Source organism: Hemitrygon akajei, chromosome 24 (genome assembly GCF_048418815.1).
Source record: "Hemitrygon akajei chromosome 24, sHemAka1.3, whole genome shotgun sequence".
In the NCBI taxonomy this organism is placed as follows: domain Eukaryota; kingdom Metazoa; phylum Chordata; class Chondrichthyes; order Myliobatiformes; family Dasyatidae; genus Hemitrygon; species Hemitrygon akajei.
In genome coordinates, this window is record NC_133147.1 from 58317702 (window position 1) to 58335289 (window position 17588).

At 43.5% G+C, this 17588-nt stretch overlaps 1 protein-coding gene across 1 annotated transcript in view; it reads right to left on the bottom strand.

Moving 5' to 3' along the window:
- The window catches only part of LOC140716081 (tectonic-3-like), a 91446-nt gene extending 74235 nt beyond the window's left edge, over positions 1–17211 (bottom strand). The window contains exons 1-3 of the mRNA XM_073028774.1: positions 17038–17211; positions 11332–11452; positions 6300–6415 (exon numbers count right to left, since the gene is read on the bottom strand). Of these exons, the coding sequence (XP_072884875.1) occupies positions 6300–6415; positions 11332–11452; positions 17038–17167 (367 nt within the window). The 5' untranslated portion in view covers positions 17168–17211. The remainder of the gene's footprint in view (positions 1–6299; positions 6416–11331; positions 11453–17037) is intronic.
- Between the last annotated feature and the right edge of the window lie 377 nt (positions 17212–17588).

A 17588-nucleotide genomic window follows, 5' to 3' on the forward strand; every position in this document is an offset into this window, starting at 1 on the left:
GAGGATTACATTCCTGGACTTCTCTAGTGCCTTTAACACCATCCAGCCCAAGATCTTAAGGCACAAACTAACGGAGATGGGAGTAAACTCTCACATGGTGGATTGGATAGTGGACTACTTGACAGATAGACCTCAGTATGTGCGGTTGGGAGACTGTAGGTCTGACACGGTGGTCAGCAGCACAGGAGCGCCGCAGGGGACCGTGCTCTCTCCGGTCCTGTTCACCCTGTACACATCAGACTTCCAATATAACTCGGAGTCCTGCCATGTGCAGAAGTTCGCTGACGACACGGCCATAGTGGGGTGTGTCAGGAATGGACAGGAGGAGGAGTATAGGAAACTGATACAGGACTTTGTGATATGGTGCAACTCAAACTACCTGCGTCTCAATATCACCAAGACCAAGGAGATGGTGGTGGACTTTAGGAGATCTAGGCCTCATATGGAGCCAGTGATCATTAATGGAGAATGTGTGGAGCAGGTTAAGACCTACAAGTATCTGGGAGTACAGTTAGACGAGAAGCTAGACTGGACTGCCAACACAGATGCCTTGTGCAGGAAGGCACAGAGTCGACTGTACTTCCTTAGAAGGTTAGCGTCATTCAATGTCTGTAGTGAGATGCTGAAGATGTTCTATAGGTCAGTTGTGGAGAGCGCCCTCTTCTTTGTGGTGGCGTGTTGGGGAGGCAGCATTAAGAAGAGGGACGCCTCACGTCTTAATAAGCTGGTAAGGAAGGCGGGCTCTGTCGTGGGCAAAGTACTGGAGAGTATAACATCGGTAGCTGAGCGAAGGGCGCTGAGTAGGCTACGGTCAATTATGGAAAACCCTGAACATCCTCTACATAGCACCATCCACAGACAGAGAAGCAGTTTCAGCGACAGGTTGCTATCGATGCAATGCTCCTCAGACAGGATGAAGAAGTCAATACTCCCCAATGCCATTAGGCTTTACAATTCAACCGCCAGGAGTAAGATATGTTAAAAGTGCCGGGGTTGATTGTATTTAATGTATTTAAGTAAACTACTTAAGAACTTTTTAAAAGCTATTATTAATGCTTTTTGAGAGAGTGATTTGGATGCATATCATATTTTTACTGAGTTAAGTATGTATGTAATTAGTTTTGCTACAACAAGTGTATGGGACATTGGAAAAAATGTTGAATTTCCCCATGGGGATGAATAAAGTATCTATCTATCTATCTATCTATCAAACAGCCATTGGACAGTCTGGACTGCATTTTTCAACCCAGATGGCATGTGCAGAAACTCAAAGAAGCCAAGCAGGGTTATCATCGAACTTAGGGATCGTATAGAGGGCAAAGCCCACGGGCTATTCGACCAGCATACCATGCCAAATCTTTCCATGTTGGCTAACTCAGCCTTTGCAGTTGTCCGCTTTTCTGTGTCCCATCTACACACATGGGCATGGATTTGTGGGCCAGTTGTGGGAATCTGGTGCTCGATCCCATGTTTTGTGACTGTAGAGGAGAATAGGGGCTTGGTGAGTTTTGGGAATTTGCCCAGCAGTCCAGTAAACTCACATGCAGTGGTGCACACACTTGACAAAGTCATTGTGGTCATTGTGGGGAACTTACTTGGGGGGGGGGGGGGGAGGGTAATGATCCAAAGTCCTCGACATCCACAAGCCAGCCATTTTTAAGATCGACTAACAGTCCTTGGGCACACAGAAAATCTGCACCGAGCAGGTCTAGCCACTTTACCCAGGACAAAGTCCCATGTGTAACGTCACCCACTGAAGTAGAGCATCACTCGTTGAGTCCCACCAAGTCTAAATCACATTGCCGTTGGCAGCCTCCTATGAGGTTTTGTCACTCTTTGCTTTCTCATCAATATGTGATGTTGGCAGCACACTTAATTGAACACTCATGTCACACAGGAAGTATCACCCTGCAAGGGTGTCTGTAGTGAAAAGTCGACGACCCTGGCAGCTGGAATCCATGGTGTTCACAGATCTGTGATGTCCCAATATGCAGGTACTATTGAAGCTGTAAGGCAGATAGCACTTCCTAGCATTTGTACCAAAGTGAGCGTGGTAAAAACACAGACCTGGCATCGTCTGTTTTGCAGCATTGCTAGTAGCCTGTTTTGCGTGCTTATGTTGGAGGCCTTGCTGTGGACTTATTGAGGAACGGAAAAGAGAAGTAATTATACTCCAGCCAAGTTGTGTATAGACCATCTCCCTATAGTCCTTCACATGTGTATTAGCAAGGGCTATGCAAACTTAATCAGGCATTTGCTGCATGAAGAGTTCTTTAAAAATAAAACAAGAATGGTGATTTCCCAGGAGAAAAAGCAAGTGGCCCATTAGCTCCAATGGCTTAACATCGCAAAGACCGGGTAATGAGAGTAACTATTTGGTGTGTTCAGACTCCAATAGTCCAAAAATCAGTAAAACGTGACTTATCAGCAATCGGTATTTATCGTGCTTCGGCGGGTATTCAAGAAGACTCACCACTCTCGCAGCTATGGAAGAGTTTCCAAGCGATGCTACCACATAGTAGGATTTGGTGTTGTTGGCAGTGATTTCTCGCAGCGCAAATTGGGCCTCAGAATGTACAAACCAAGCAATGGCATTTTGCTCCCAAAACTCCAGCAGTTTCAAAGCGACTGCATTGGCTAACATGTTCAGTAACTCCTGGAATCATCCTCCAGCATTAAGGTCAGCAAGGTAGGTTCTCATAAAAATAAAACGGTCCTGTCATTTTATTTAAGAAAAAGCTGTAACAACTCATTTATTAAACTCCAAAAAACTAAACACAAAGCACGGTAGAAGTCCTTTACGTAATTACGTCATCACGTCAGACCAGCCTCTTAACATGAACCCCAAGATCAGTGGTTGTGAATTATGCTCTTTCCACTAATTACATTCCCTACATGCTGATTTAAGAATTTCTTAAATGTCCCTAATGTATCTGCCTCGACCACCACCACTGGCTGTGAGTTCCACGCATCCACCACGCTGTATACAGAAACCTATCTTTGATATCCCCCCCTATACTTTCCTCCAATCAACCTAAAATTATGACATCTCATATTAGCTATTTCCGTCCTGGGGAAAAGTCACTGACTATTCAATCTATGCCTCTTATCATCTTCTACACCTCTATCAAGTCACTTCTCATCCTCCTTCATTCCAAAGAGAAATGCCTTAGCTCGCTGAACCTATGCTCATAAGACATGCTCTCTAATTCAGGCAGCATCCTGTTAAATCTCCTCTGCACTCCCTCTCTAAAGTTTCCACAACCTAGATTGAACACTATACCCCAAGTGTGACCCAACCAGAGTTTTATATAACTGCAACATTATCTCTTGGCTTTTGAACTCAATCCGCAATTAATAAAGGACAACACACCACACACCTTAATACAGTAGCATTCTTTACTTAAATTGTTGGCCTGGGGTAAACAAAGGGCCACTGGTATTGGTGTAGAGCAGGGGTTCCCAACCTTTTGTATGCCATGGATCCCTCCCATTAACCTAGGGGTCCACGGATCCCAGGTTGGGAACCCCTGATACAGGCAATAAAGTGCAAGTGTCATCACCAATTAACTGGAGTCTGAAACTCACATTCATTCCTCAGTCATACTCAAGGAGAACAGCACGGTCCCTGTCACCAAACTGCCCTGAAGTCTGAACAGAGAAATGCCATTTTTATCCAGGATTGACTAGCAGTTATTGATACTGACCATTTCAAAGTTCAAAGTAAATTTATTATCGAACTATATATATGTCACCATATACAACCTTGAGAGTCATTATCTTGCAGCTATTCATGGTAAATACAAGCAATATAATAGAATCAATGAAAGACCACCCCCAACAGGACAGACAAATTACCAAAATGCAAAAGACAGCAAACTGTGCAACTACAAACGAAAGTAGACAAAATGAAGAGCCCTTGAAAGTGAGTCCATAGGTTGTGGGAACAGTTCAGTGATATAGATGGCAAGTGAAGTTCAATGAAGTTATCCTCTCTGGTTCAAGAGTTTGATGGTTAAAGGGGAATAACTCTTCCTGAACCTGGTGATGAGAGTCCTGAGATAGCTATGCCCTCCATACCATTCAGCATGCTGTCACAGGAAAGCAGCATCCATCATCAGGACACCCACCACCTAGGACATGCTCTCTTCTCACTGCTGCCATCAGGAAAGAGGTACAGGAGTCTAGGGACTCACACTACCAGGTGCAGGAATAGTTATTACCCCTGAACCATCGGGCTCATGAACAAAATGGGATAACTTCACTCAAAACACAAACATACAACTGCAGATGCTGTGGATCAAAGAATACCAACACAACACTGGAAGAGCTCAGCAGGTCAAGCTGCTGAGTTCTTCCAGTGTTGTGTTGGTATAACTTCACTCAATTTCACTTCCTTACTGGAATGTTCCCCTAAGATTCTTGAGCATCCACCAATCCTTGTCAAGAGGTCAACAGTGGAAAAGGTGAGCAATTTCAAGCTTCTGAGTGTCAACATCTCTGAGGAGCTATGCTGAGCCCAGCATATTGATGCAATTATGAAGAAGGCACATTAATGGTTATATTCAGTCAAGAGTTTGAGATTTGCTCTGTCACCAAGGACTCTAACTAATTTCTATAGATGTATCATGGAGAGCATTCTGACTGGTTACATCAACATTTAATATGGAGGGTCCACTGCACAGGATCGGAAAAAGCAGCAGAGGGTTGTAGACTTGACTAGCTCCATCGTGGGCACTAGCCTCCCCAACATTTTCAAAAAGTAGTGCCTCAAAAAGGCGACATCCATCATTAAGGACCCCATCACCCAGGATAGGCCCTCTTCTCCTTGCTACCATCAGGGAGGCAGCATGGGAGCCCTGAGACACACACACAAGAATTTAAGAACAGCTTCTTGCCCTCAACCATCAGATTTCTGAATGGAGAATGAACCAACTTATGAACACTACCTCACTATTCTTGCTTTTTACACTACTTATTTAATATTCATTTTTATAAACATTTCTTATTGTAATTTATAGACTTTTATGTATTAAACTGCACTGCTGATACAAAACAAAAAAAATCACCTGTGTTTGTGATATTAAACCTCATCCTATAGATGTACGGTGGAGAGCATTCTGACTTGTCACATCACAGCTGGTGCTGGGGCTCCAATGCATAAGAAAAGACGAGGCTACAGAAAGTTGTAGACTCAGCCAACTCCATAATGGGCACTAACCTTCTAGCATTGAGTACATCTTCAAGAGGCAGTAGATACCTCAGGAAGGTGGCTTCCATCACTAAAGACCCTTCCCATCCAGAACATCCCCTTTTCTCGCTATCAGCATCGGGAAGGAAGTACAAGAAACTAAAGACCCACACTCAATAAATCGGCTTTTTCTACTTTGCCGTCATATTTCTGATACTTTAAACACATGGCACTACTTCATCATTCTTTTTTTTTAAATCACTATTTAGTTTGTAATTTAGAGTTTAGTCATAGAGCACTACACAGAAGCAGGTCCTTCGGTCCATCTAATCCATGCCAAACTATTATTTTACCTAGTCCCATCGACCTGCACCTGAACCATAGCACTCCATCCCCGCACTTATCCAAACTCCTCTTGGCATCGAACATGGATTGACCACTTACGTTGTAAATTAAGCTTTTGTTCTGTGCTACTGTCACAAAATAACAAATTCTATGTCAGACAAGACCGATAGTAAACCTCATCCTGCTTCTGATTCTAATCCCATCAATCCTACAGAGATACAAGAGACTGCAGATTCTGGAATCCAGAGCAACACAAAAAGTGCTGGAGGAAGTCATCAGGTCTGGCAACATCTGTGGAGGGAAATGGACAGTGACATTTTGGGTCAACAATCTTCCATCCAGATGAAGGGCATTTACCCAGATCTTCTGGTAGTTTGTTCCATACGCCCATAACTGTGTTAAAACTTTCTTCCCCACCCCCCCCCCCATATGCCTCTTTTAAACCCTTCCCCTCGCACCTTAAACCAGAGAGGTTCCTAACCTGAGCTTTACTGATCCCTTGCCTAATGGTATTGGCCCATGACATGATAAAGGTTGGGAACCCCTGCAAACTGATAGCATGCTCTCTAGCTTTAGACTCACCTACCAGGAGAAGAAAAAACTGTGACTATTCTGTCTAAATTACTCATAATTTTATAAACTTCTCGGACAGCAGACTTAATTTAATAATTCTTGGACAAAGTGCTTGCTTCACTCTGTTTTCTTGGTCAATTTCAAAAAACATTAACTGTCACTCATGAATTACACCCTGTGCGCAACTTACGATTGTTGACGATCACACAGAAGAGAACGTCCAAACCGCTCTGGTCGAGAACTGTTGGGAGAGGATTATTGCTGACGAAAACAACAGAGTCCTTGATGCAAACCCGGCTAATGACCCTGCAGTGGACAGAGAGGAGAGTGATGGTCAGAACCTTTCTGGAGTATTCGAGTAGTTTCAGGCCACTTATCTGAGAAAAGAGGTCTGGGCATTGGAGAGTGTAAGAAGTGGTAGATGAGAATGATCTTGGGAATGAAAGGATTAACGTATGACGAACATTTGATGGCTCTGGTTCTGTACTCCCTGGAGTTCAGAAGAATTGGGGGGGGGGGGGTGGCAATCTCACTGAAACCTATTGAATATTAAAAGGTCTAGATAGAGTGGATGTGGTGAGGATGATTCATGTAGTGGGGGAGTCTAGGATCAGAGGACACAGCCACAGAATAGAGAGACTACCGTTTAAAACAAAGATGAAAAGGAATTTCTTTAGCTAGAAGGTGGTGAATTCATTGGCACAAATGACTGTGGAGGCCAAGTCATTGAGTATATTTAAGGTGGAGGTCAAAAGGCTCTTGATTAGTCATGGCGTCAATTACAGGAAGAAGGTAAGAGAATGGATGTGAGAGGGAATAATAAATCATCCATGATGGAATGGCAGACCCAACTAGATGGACAGATTGGCTTAATTCTGCTCCTATGTCTATCATCTTAGGTAAAGTTGGGAGGAGAAAGGTGTGGAGCAGTGCGGAGGGTGCAGTAAAATGACAACTAACCAAGACGCTCCAGCAACCTGAGTTCAATCTAATGAGGTCTGCATGGTGTCCTGGTGGCTCAATGAGCTTCCATACACTTCCTCAATACATACAAACTGACAAGTTATTCAGAATGTGGAGCACACTGCATGAGGGGGTTTTCGAGGCAGAGCCTCCAGTGTACAACTTGCTTCTGCTGCATGGCTATGTAGCATAATCTGGAGAGATTTTTGCAAACATGGAAAATCAAGAAAGCTCACCAACACTTCAGGTTCTTCTGGAGGCTAAATAAATTTAGCATGCCCCCATCAATTTGTTAATCCTTCCTTTGTTTAGTGGCCATAACCCCTCATTTTCTTTCCTCCACATGCCTATCTTAGAGCCTCATAAACATCCCTTTTATATCAATCTCTAGCACCACACCTGGCAGTTCATAGCTGGCACTTACCACTCTTTAGGTAAAAAAAAACTATCTCTGACAGCTCTCTCAAACTTTCTACCATTCGGCTCAGATCAGAATCATCAGTCACTTTATTACCAGTATACGATTGTGGTTCGGTACCAGGCACAAACCACGGGAAAATACCATACAGCCAACACAGTAGCAACCAACAATTTACAAGACAATAGTGCACACAGATAAGAGGAATCATCCATTAGTACGGTCAAATGTGCAAACATCAATAATCAAACAAATAAAATATTTTTCTTATTAAAATGTGTTTTATGATCATAAGACTATACTCCAAGAACAATAATTATAGCAGGGCTACCGCATCAGTGATCTGTTTGTTGTTCAGAGCCTCCGGTGGACGGGTCATGAGGTGAAGGATTTGGCGGATGAGCTGGAGAAGGCTCCGAGGAGCTGAGCTGGGTGCAGACCATGCTGCTGCCTGCTACTTGAAGACATCAAAGTTGGTGTGTGAAAGCAGTGTGCAGTGTAACGTGAGTGACTGTCTTGGACATTACTCTTGCAATCGCAAGACCCTGTTGGACATTGATAATGTAAGATGCCGCAGGCCTGTTTCCCTTGTTTGGCAGCAGCAATGTGGCCTCGGTTGTAACAAGGACAAGGCCTCAAGCAGGCTTGCCTGCTGCTGCACTCCAGCTGAACGACACTGGAGAGGAAAGCTGAAAGAGGACATTAAACTATCCAAATATATAAAAGAGGGTATAAAAGGTTTTTTCAGACCACTGGGAAATGACACTGGAGATGTAACAATGGTGGACAAAGAAATGGCAGATCCACTTAACAAATCATAGAGTCAATATTAAGCATGGAAGACAGAAGTTCAAGCCTCAGGGGGCAGAAATGAATGTAGGTGCTATTACTAAGGAGAAGGTGCTTGGGAAATTGAAAAGTCTGAAGGTAGACAGTACACCTTGACCAGATGGACAACGGTTCAGAGTTCTGAAAAAGGTAGCTGAAGAGACTGTGGATGCATTAGTAATAATCTTATAAGACTCACTGAATTCTGAAATGGTTCTGGCGAACTGCAAAATTGCAAATGTTGCTCCACTCTATAGGAAGGGAAGGTGTCAGGAGAAAGAGAATTATAGGCCGGTTAACCTGACTTCAGTAGTTGGGAAAATATTGGCGTCTAATATTAAGGATGTGGTTTCAGGGTAACTGGAGGCACATGATAAAATAGATCAAAGTCAGCATGGTTTCCTGAGGAGAAAATCTGGTCTGATAAATCTGTTGCAATTCTTTCAGGAAATAATAAGCAAGATAGGCAAAGGCAAGTCAGTGGATGTTGCCAGCTTGAATTTTCAGAAAACCTTTGACAAGAAGCCACAAAAGAGACTGCTTAACAAGATAATAGCACATGATATTACAAGAAATATACTAGCATGGATAGAAAATTAGCTGACTAGCAGGAGACAAACAGTGGGAATAAAGGGGGCCTTTCTGCTGGCTGCCAGTGCCTAGTGCTGTTCCACAGTGGTCAGTGTTGTGACCACTTCTTTTCACCTTATATGTCAATGATTTAGATAACAGAATTGATGGTTTTGTGGCAAAGTTTGCAAATGATACAAAGATAGGCGGACAGCGGGTAGTACTGAGTAAGGAGAGAGAATGCAGAAGGGAAAACAGATTGGGAGAATGGGCAAAAAAAGTGGAAAATGGAATACAGTGTTGGGAATTGCACTTTAGTAGAAGGAATAAAGATAAAGGTGTAGACTATTTTCTAAAAGGGGAGAAACTTGAAAAATCAGAGGTGCAAAGGGAATTGGGAGCCATCATGCAGGATTCCCCAAAGTTAACTTGCAGTTTAAATCAATGGTGAGGAAGACAAATGCAATGATAACATTCATTTCAAGAGGATTAGAATATAAAACCAAGGATGTAATCCTGAGGCTTTATTAGAGATTGGTCAGACAGGACTTGGGAATATTGTGAACAGTTTTGACCTTATCTAAAAAAGGCTGTGCCATCATTGGAGAAGGTACAAAGGTGGTTTACGAGAATTATTCTGGAAATGAAAGGGTTAACGTATAAGAAGAGTTTGAGGACTCTGGGCCTGTACTCACTGGAATTTAGAAGAATGAGTGGGAATCTGATTGAAAGCTATCGAATATTGAAAGGTCTAAATAAAGTGGGCATGAAAATGATGTTTGCCATTGTGGAGGGAGTCTCGGAGTCTGACGTGTTCATTTCAAACAGCGATGTGAGGAATTTCTTTAGCCAGAGAGAAGTAAATCTGCAGAATTCATTGCCACAGACAACTGTGAAGGTCAAGTCATTGGGTATATTTAAAAAGGAGGTTAATGGGTTCTTGATTAGCCAGGACAACAAAGGTTACCAGGAGAAGGGAAGAGAATAGGGTTTAGAGAGGTAATAACTTAGCCATGATGGAATAGCAGAGCAGAATCCATGGACTGAATGAACTAATTTTGCTCCCATGTCTTATGCTTTTATTTTTCTAACATGCATATGCCTATTTAACAGTCTCTTTAACATCTCCAATGTAACCGTCTCTGCCACCACACCTGGCTGTGTATTCCATGTACCCACAACTTCGTAAAATCCCCACTGCATATCCACACTAATATGCCACCTGCACTTTCCTCCAATCACCTTAAAATTATACCCCTTCGTATCAGCCCTGGGAAAAGTCGCTGGCTGCCTACTTTATTAATGTCTCTTATCATCTTATAACAAATCACCTCTCAGCTTCCTTTGCTCCAAAGAGAAATTCTCTAGAAGCTCAACCGTTCCTCTTAAGATAACATTCTGGTAAATCTGCTCTGCACTCTCTCTAAAGCTTTCATGTCCTTCCTATAATGAGATGACTGGAACTGAACACAGTAACAGTCGCGTGGCGGTTAGCGTGATGATATTTCAGCTTGGGACATTCAGAGTTCAATTCCGGCAGCGTATGTAAAGAGTTCGTACATACTCCCCATAACAGCGCGGGTTCCTTCCAGGTGCTCCTATTTCCTCCTACCATCCAAAGACGTATCTGTTAGTAGGTTAATAGGACTTTGCAAATTATCCTGTGATTAGGCTACTGTTAAACAGATGGGTTGCTGGGTGCTACAGGCCATTGGGCTGGAAAGTGCCTGTTTCACAGTGAGTCTCTAAATAAATAAAAAGTGGTGATTGTCCATCATGTCAGATGATGACAGGAAACCTGTGCACGAGAGATTTTAAAATGGAAAAGCTATTGCATTCTCTCAACCTTAAAAGTCCGGGTCCAGTGGGATGAACAAGCATCACACACTGGGGTCTTTCTTGGTTGGAGTAGATGACCATGATGTCTTCTGTGCCTTGTCATGCTCTTCACTCTCTATAGAGCATTGCAGTACCACCTTCCTATCAATTGAATCTCATTGTAAATCGCATGCTAAGACAGGTATGTCCCTCTCTCACCGGGGTATAAGGCCACCAGCTAACCTCGTCTGGTTTAACCCGCCTGTCAAAGTGGTGTACCAGGGTGTGGGTGCTGTCGCATGCTTGGAGCCACAGGGACCAAAGGTGAGCAAGCTTCCCCTAATTTAACACGAAAACCACTTCACCAGAGGTGCTACCATTCTGGACAACCCATACACACCAAATAAAAAGTACTCCATGGAAAAATATTCCTACCTTCATGTCACCTGCAAGCTTCTAACTCTGTTCTCAAATTCCTCATCCAAAGTCGTTTGTTAAAAAATTGTAAAGACTTGGGGAGCCAGAACAGATCCCTGTGTATACATGTGCATCGGATAATAAGCTGGGGTTAGTCATTCACGCACCCAACACTCAGGTCTGGCAATAGTAACTGAAAGAGACTCACGGTTCACTGCCCGGCAGGCAGGATGAGAAAGCACGGACATCAGTGGTGGAGCAGTCACGATCGCAGCAGCAGTTCAGTTCGCACATTCCTGGGGTGAGGTCACAGATACAAATGGGAACCGCTGTAAGAGGAGACATAATCTTACAATACAGCAATGACAGCCTCCAAAGATCCAAGAAACCTTTAGCACAATAAAGATGGACTCTACACCTCTCGTTGCCCTGGTAAAGCAGTCATAGAGCATCCTCACCTCTCGCATCCCACTCTCTTCTCCCCCCTCTCAGGCACTGAGTTGGTTCAGCGCTGAGGTGAGTATAGCCTCACAGAGTAGTGAGCTGAACACCGGTTCACCCTCCGTCCTCAGCCTCAATGCCTCAGGAGCGAAGGGTATGATAAGGCACCAAAGACTTCTTGGTCACCTACTGCAACCAAGGAAGACCCAAGTTTGTGACACTTCTCTGTTTCACTGAACCCGGACCTGAGGTCAAGAGAGTGGAACAGCTCCAGTGCAACGGCTTTTCCACTTTAAAAACTCTCCTGCACAGGTTTCCTGTCATCTTGCACAACTCTGAGATTCATCATCTTGCAGGCAAGCACAAAACAAAGTCACAATAGAATCCACAAGAAACCTGACAAAGACTGTCAGACATTGAATATGCAAAAGAAACAAACAGTGCAAACAATTAAGAACTAAAGGAATAATAAGTAGAACATGAACCGCAGAGCCCCCAAAAGTGAACACACACAGAGTTGGTTCAGCACTGAGGTGAGTATAGCCTCACAGAGTAGTAATCCGGACACCAGTTCACCCCCTGCCCTCAGCCGTAACGCCTTAATTCCTTTAAATTCAGCTCAGTGCTCAAATCCGCTCTTGGATTTTTCCACTCTTGGACTCAGGCTCTGCCACTTCCATCTGGCCCAAAGTTTCAATCTGGCCCAAAGTCCACTCCAGCAACGGCCATTGCGGCTGTACTTGCATTCGAGAGTCCAGCACACTGAATCCGTCAGGACACCACAAAAGTGCTAGATCATACAGACAGTTCCAGAGCATAGCTCCCAAAGGGAAGTTAGAGGCTGCAGAGTGCAGTGATCACAATCCAGAAAAAGTTTTTTTTAAGTAGAATAGTCAGTAGTTCTGCCCAACAAATGTCACCATATCTCACCAGCACAATCTTAAGACCAAGGCATTGTGGCCCTTGCACCTTATTGTTTACCTGCACTGTACTTTTTTCTGTAACATTCACTATGTCATTCTATTATTGTCACTTTGTACTACTACAATGTACTTATGCGATGAACTGTGTAAGTGGTATGCAGAAATGAAGTTTTTCAATGCACCTTGACACATGGTGACAATAAACCAATTTCAATATGAATACTTTGACTTTGATATACATCTCCTAAAATGTTGAGTCTAGGGCTTCAGGCTCCTTTCCCCACTCTCCATTGGTGATTTTAGTGGCCAATTCTAATCAAACCAAATCTTCTATTAACTGGCGTGCTGGAGCTATGGCATCAACACAGGTGAACCAATCAATAAACCAATTAGAACAGCTGGCTCTGTTGTAGGAGTCAAACTGCACACACTGGAGTCTGTGGTAGAACAAAGGATGCTACGGAGAATCCTGGCAATTCAGGACAATGTTTTTCACCCTCTGCATGCCACCTTGGCTGAACAGAGGAGCACTTTTAGTAATAGACTAAGACAACTGTGCCGCTCTAAGGAGCGCTACATGAGGTCATTCTTACCCTTGGCAATTAGGCTCTATAATGAGCAAACCTATAGCCGGGGAAGTGATGAACCCCTCCTGTTAGGCTGCTTGTAGTATTTTCTTTATTCTTTCTATTTCTCTTCTAACATTTAAATCTGTGCACTTGTAATACTACTGTGACACTGTAATATCCTTTGGGATCAATAAAGTGTCTCTCTATCTTGCCACTGCTGGCAATCTCCATGGATTTCTTATTCTTGTATGACACACCCTCACCTCCAATAATGATTGTTCCAAAGTCAAATATGTGTATTCGATCCTTTATTCGCAAACATACAATTTTGAAGCGATGGAACTTAAGCATGCCCGGCTGCAGGTTAAGCATAGTTGAGTATTTAACTAAAGATATGATATCCACCAAACCTCAGCTGCAAACAGCAACACACAAAGCAAGAAGACGCAACTTATTCTGTTTGCTTTTACCACGCCCCCCCCCATTCATGATACTAGTTTCCATAGCAACACAGATAGAGAGCAGGTGCATGGTACCTGCTGTGGTAGTGAGAAGAGGGCATGCTCCAGGTGCTGAGAGTCATAGAAACAGAAAACCTACAGCACAATACAGGCCTTTTGGCCCACAAAGTTGTGCCGAACATGTCCCTACCTCAGAAATTACTAGGCTTACCTATAGCCCTCCATTTTACTACCCACTCCTTAATGATGGATGCCACCTTCTTGAAGCACCACTTCTTCACAACGTCCTCAATTACTGGGAGGATAATGCCTGTAATGGAGCTGGCTGAGATTACAAACCTTCTGCAGTCTCTTTCGGTTCTGCACATATGAGCATCCGTACGAAGGAAATCTACAAGGAGCACTGATGTATTAAAGTATCATCCATCATCAAGGACCCCCACCATCCAGGCCATGCTCTCTCCTCACTGATGCTATCAGGAAGTACCACACCAAGTGCAGGGATAATTATTACCGTGCAACCATCAGGCTCCTGAACCACTGTGGATAACTTCACTCAACTCAACTCTGAACGGACTCCACTTTACGGACTTGCTTTCAAAGACTCTACAACTCATTATTTATTTACATTTTTTATTATTTGCACTATTATCTGTATCACATTGGTTGTTTGTCAGCCTTTGTGCATAATTTTTCATTGATTCTATTGTATTTCTCTGTTCTACTGTAAATGCCTGAAAGAAAATGAATCTCAAGGCAGCATATAACAACATATAACGTATATTGATAATGAATTTACCTTGAACTTTGAGAATGTAATGTGAAGATAATTTTGGCCCGCTTCCATGTCACTCTTAATTTCTCCTCCCCACTCCTGTGATCACTGGATTTGGTGTGCTCCACTGGATGCAGTGAGGTGCTACATCCAAGTTGCTGCCCCCAGTGTTCACTCAACAAAAGACAAGCTGTATGGTGTGTAACTGCAGACCGCTGTAATATTCTGGGACTCAGGGTCATTAATGATATTTTTTGTGTGACTGTATTTTACTGATTATACTTATCTTGCACTGTGTGTGTCTGCTGATACTGTGTTTTGACCTTGTAATGCAGTTTCATTTGGTTGTATTTATGGGTATTCATGTAATTAAGACAATTAAACTCGAACTTGAACCTGTAAAAGCAGCAGCAGTAAAATGACCTATTACATGGAGATACATCCTCACTTTATTCACTTCCATTACATCTGCTCTCCAAGCAGATGGGGCTCATCAGCTGTGATTGGCAACTCATCTGGGGGAAAAAACTCTCTGATCTCAAACCTCCACCGCCTTCATGGGGAAGGCTTCAGAAGTAAACCCCAAAGAAATATCTGGAGCCAGAGTCCCTAACACAGTCCTACTTTGAAGTCTCCTCTCAGCCTTATGAAGCTCTCAGCCCTGAAGAAGGGTCTTGGGCTAAAACATCAACTGTTTATTCCTCTCCATAAACCCTGCCTGACTTGGTGAGTTCCTCCAGCACTTTTGGTGTGTAACTCTTCTCAGCCTTCCATTCTCTATTCTTGATGATGTTGGATGTGGCCATTCAACCCACCGATCAGTCCTGTTTCCCCCATTTATATCCTTGCAATTGTACTAACCCTCGTCATACAGCATAAAAATTGGACCTGCCCTTCAAGTGTAACGTGTCCATTGTTGGATTTAGGTTCAGATTGTTGTTTTAATTATGTTTTTCCTTGTAGCTTTAGCGTTTTCCACACTCGTTACGTTATTTCTATAATCACCTATTTGTCTGTAACCTGTAGTACATTCAGTTCTATGCTTACATAGCATATTTTGATGCACCATAATCAACAGCCATATAGTCTGACAAGATCTGCTATGTCACCACAGACTAACCAATACCTACAGAAGTACTATGAAGAGAATTCTGACTGGTTGCATCACCACCTGGTGTGGAAACTCCAATGCACAGGATTAAAAGAGGCTGTGGAGTGTTGTCGACTGAGCCAGCTCCCTAATGGGCACCACCCTCCCACCATCGAGGACACATTCAAGAGGTAATACCTCTAGAAGGCAGGATTCATCATTAAGGACCCCCATCACCCAGCGATGTCCTCTTCTCATTAGTACCATCAGGGACAACATTTTACAGGAATTTCTTCTTCCCCTCCACCGTCAGATTTCTGAATGGTGCATTAATACTACCTCACTATTCCTCTTTTGTACTATTTATCTATTTGTTTATTAAAACTTATAGTAACTTTTATGTCTTGCATTGTACTAGTGCCACAAAACAATAAATGTCAGTGATAACAGACCTGATTTAGATTCAATGTTGTAAGTTTATTATCAAAGTACATATATGTCATCATATACAACCCTGAGATTTATTTTTCTGTGGGAATACTTAGCAAATCTATAGAATGGTAACTATAACAGGATGAATGAAAAATCAACCAGAGTGCAGAAGACAACAAAATGTGCAAATGTAAATAAAAATAAATATTGAGAACAAGATAAAGAGTCCTTAAAGTGAGATGATTAGTTGTGGGAACATCTCAATGGATGGGCAAGTGGATGCGGTTAACCCTTCTGTTCAAGAGCCTGATGGTTCTGGAGTAGTAACTATTCTTGAACCTGATGGTGAGTCCTGAGACTCTTGTACCTTCTACCTGATGGCAGCAGCACGAAAAGAGCTTGGCCTGAGTTGTGAGGATCTCTGATGATGGATGCTGCTTTTTATGATAGTGGTTTATGTAAATGTGCTCAACGGTGGGAAGGGCTTTACCCATGATGTCCTGGGCCAAATCCGTTCAATGGCATTGGTGTTCCCATACCAGGCCGTGATGCAGCTAGTCAATACACTCTGCACTACACATCTACAGAAGTTTGTAAAAGTTTTGGATGTCATGCCGAATCTCTGCAGATTCTTACGGAAATAAAGGCACTGCCGTGCTCTCTTCAAAATTACACTTATCTGCTGGGTCCAAGATAGGTCCACTGACATAGTAACTCCCGGGAATTTAACATTGCTAACCCCCTCCATCTCTGATCCTCCGGTGAGGACTGGTTCGTGGACCTCTGGTTTCCCTCTCCTAAAGGCTACTATCAGTTCCTTGGTTTTGCTGACATTGAATTGTTGTTGCTGTTATGACACCACTCAGCCAAATTTTCAATCTCCCTGTAGCAGTTATACTTTATTCTACATGCTGTTATTATCTTACCTTGTACTACGTGCCATTGCATGAATTTATCTCATTTGGGCCCCAGGGTGTGAGGTAGGGAGGAGAGTGTCAATCAACTGTTAATCAAAGCAGCCTCACAAACATTGCCCACGCACATTTCAAAGCTGCAGAAGGAAATTCCATCGACCCCGGGCGGACTTGTTTCGACCAGTGGAAGGACATGATTATCTTTATTTAAGGCTGACCCACATTCCCCTCCCCTCCCCTCCCCTCCTCTCCTCAGACGCAACTTGACCCGCTAAATTCCCAGCCATTTTCCTCCCTCCAGCGTCTTACCCGTTCTCAGGTTTCTTTCCCCTGTCACTAGCCGTCCGGGGCTACAGGTCCCGCCACCTGCCCATAGCAGCAAACACAAAGAGCGCAGAATAATAACGATGACGGCGGCGGTGGCACTGGCCGCCATCATCGTACCTAGGCCACCGCCGTTGCCAGGTGACGGTGCTGCCTGACGTCATCACGCTAAACTCACCACACGACGTCTACACATGAGATGCCATCGGTTGCGCGCACGCCTATCGCTGCCACATTTGCGGACCCCTGTGACGTCATGGCGCCCTTTGTTCTCAAGCTGTTCCCCCTTTCCGCTCACTGAACCCATTGCCCAGCAACGTGGGCGTTCTCCAATCATAGCCGGGAGGCGGGTCACTGCCGCTCCGATTGAGATCACGTGAAGGGACAGCTGTCACAAGGAGGGAGGAGCGTGTCAATCAAAGAACCCTTGCAAACATTCCGAACAATGCTCATTCACATTTGAAAGCAAATCTAATGGCTTTCGAGTTACACGTGCAGTTTGCATACATTTAAGAAGGAATTTAATCTATTTGTAC